The 256-nt window shown below is 64.5% G+C and overlaps 1 protein-coding gene across 1 annotated transcript in view; it reads right to left on the reverse strand.

The window, feature by feature from the left end:
* LOC119591242 overlaps window positions 1-256 on the reverse strand; it is a gene marked incomplete in the record, with an annotated part of 13031 nt that overhangs the window by 6221 nt on the left and 6554 nt on the right. Inside the window, 1 exon segment of the mRNA XM_037939948.1 lies at window positions 51-252. Within this exon segment, the coding sequence (XP_037795876.1) occupies window positions 51-252 (202 nt within the window).

Raw genomic sequence — 256 nt, forward strand, 5'->3', positions numbered from 1 at the left:
CGCCTAAACCATGAAACAGATAAAGATCTGGCACTGCCCCGCCGCCTCACCTTCCTCGCTGGTGACGGCCTCGACCTGCGGCCCGATGTACTGGAAGGCCTTCGCCGTGGGGACTCTTCGAACCAGCCCGAGCGAAGCCAGGACGTTGGCGATGTCGTACAGGCGTCTGCCACGAGTCCTCAACCTCTCCCCGTCCTCGCCCGCCTCGCCGACCAGCATCCGCGCGGCGTTGTCCAGGGAGATCATATGGGGCTGT

This window comes from Penaeus monodon, chromosome 28 (genome assembly GCF_015228065.2).
Source record: "Penaeus monodon isolate SGIC_2016 chromosome 28, NSTDA_Pmon_1, whole genome shotgun sequence".
Lineage (NCBI taxonomy): Eukaryota > Metazoa > Arthropoda > Malacostraca > Decapoda > Penaeidae > Penaeus > Penaeus monodon.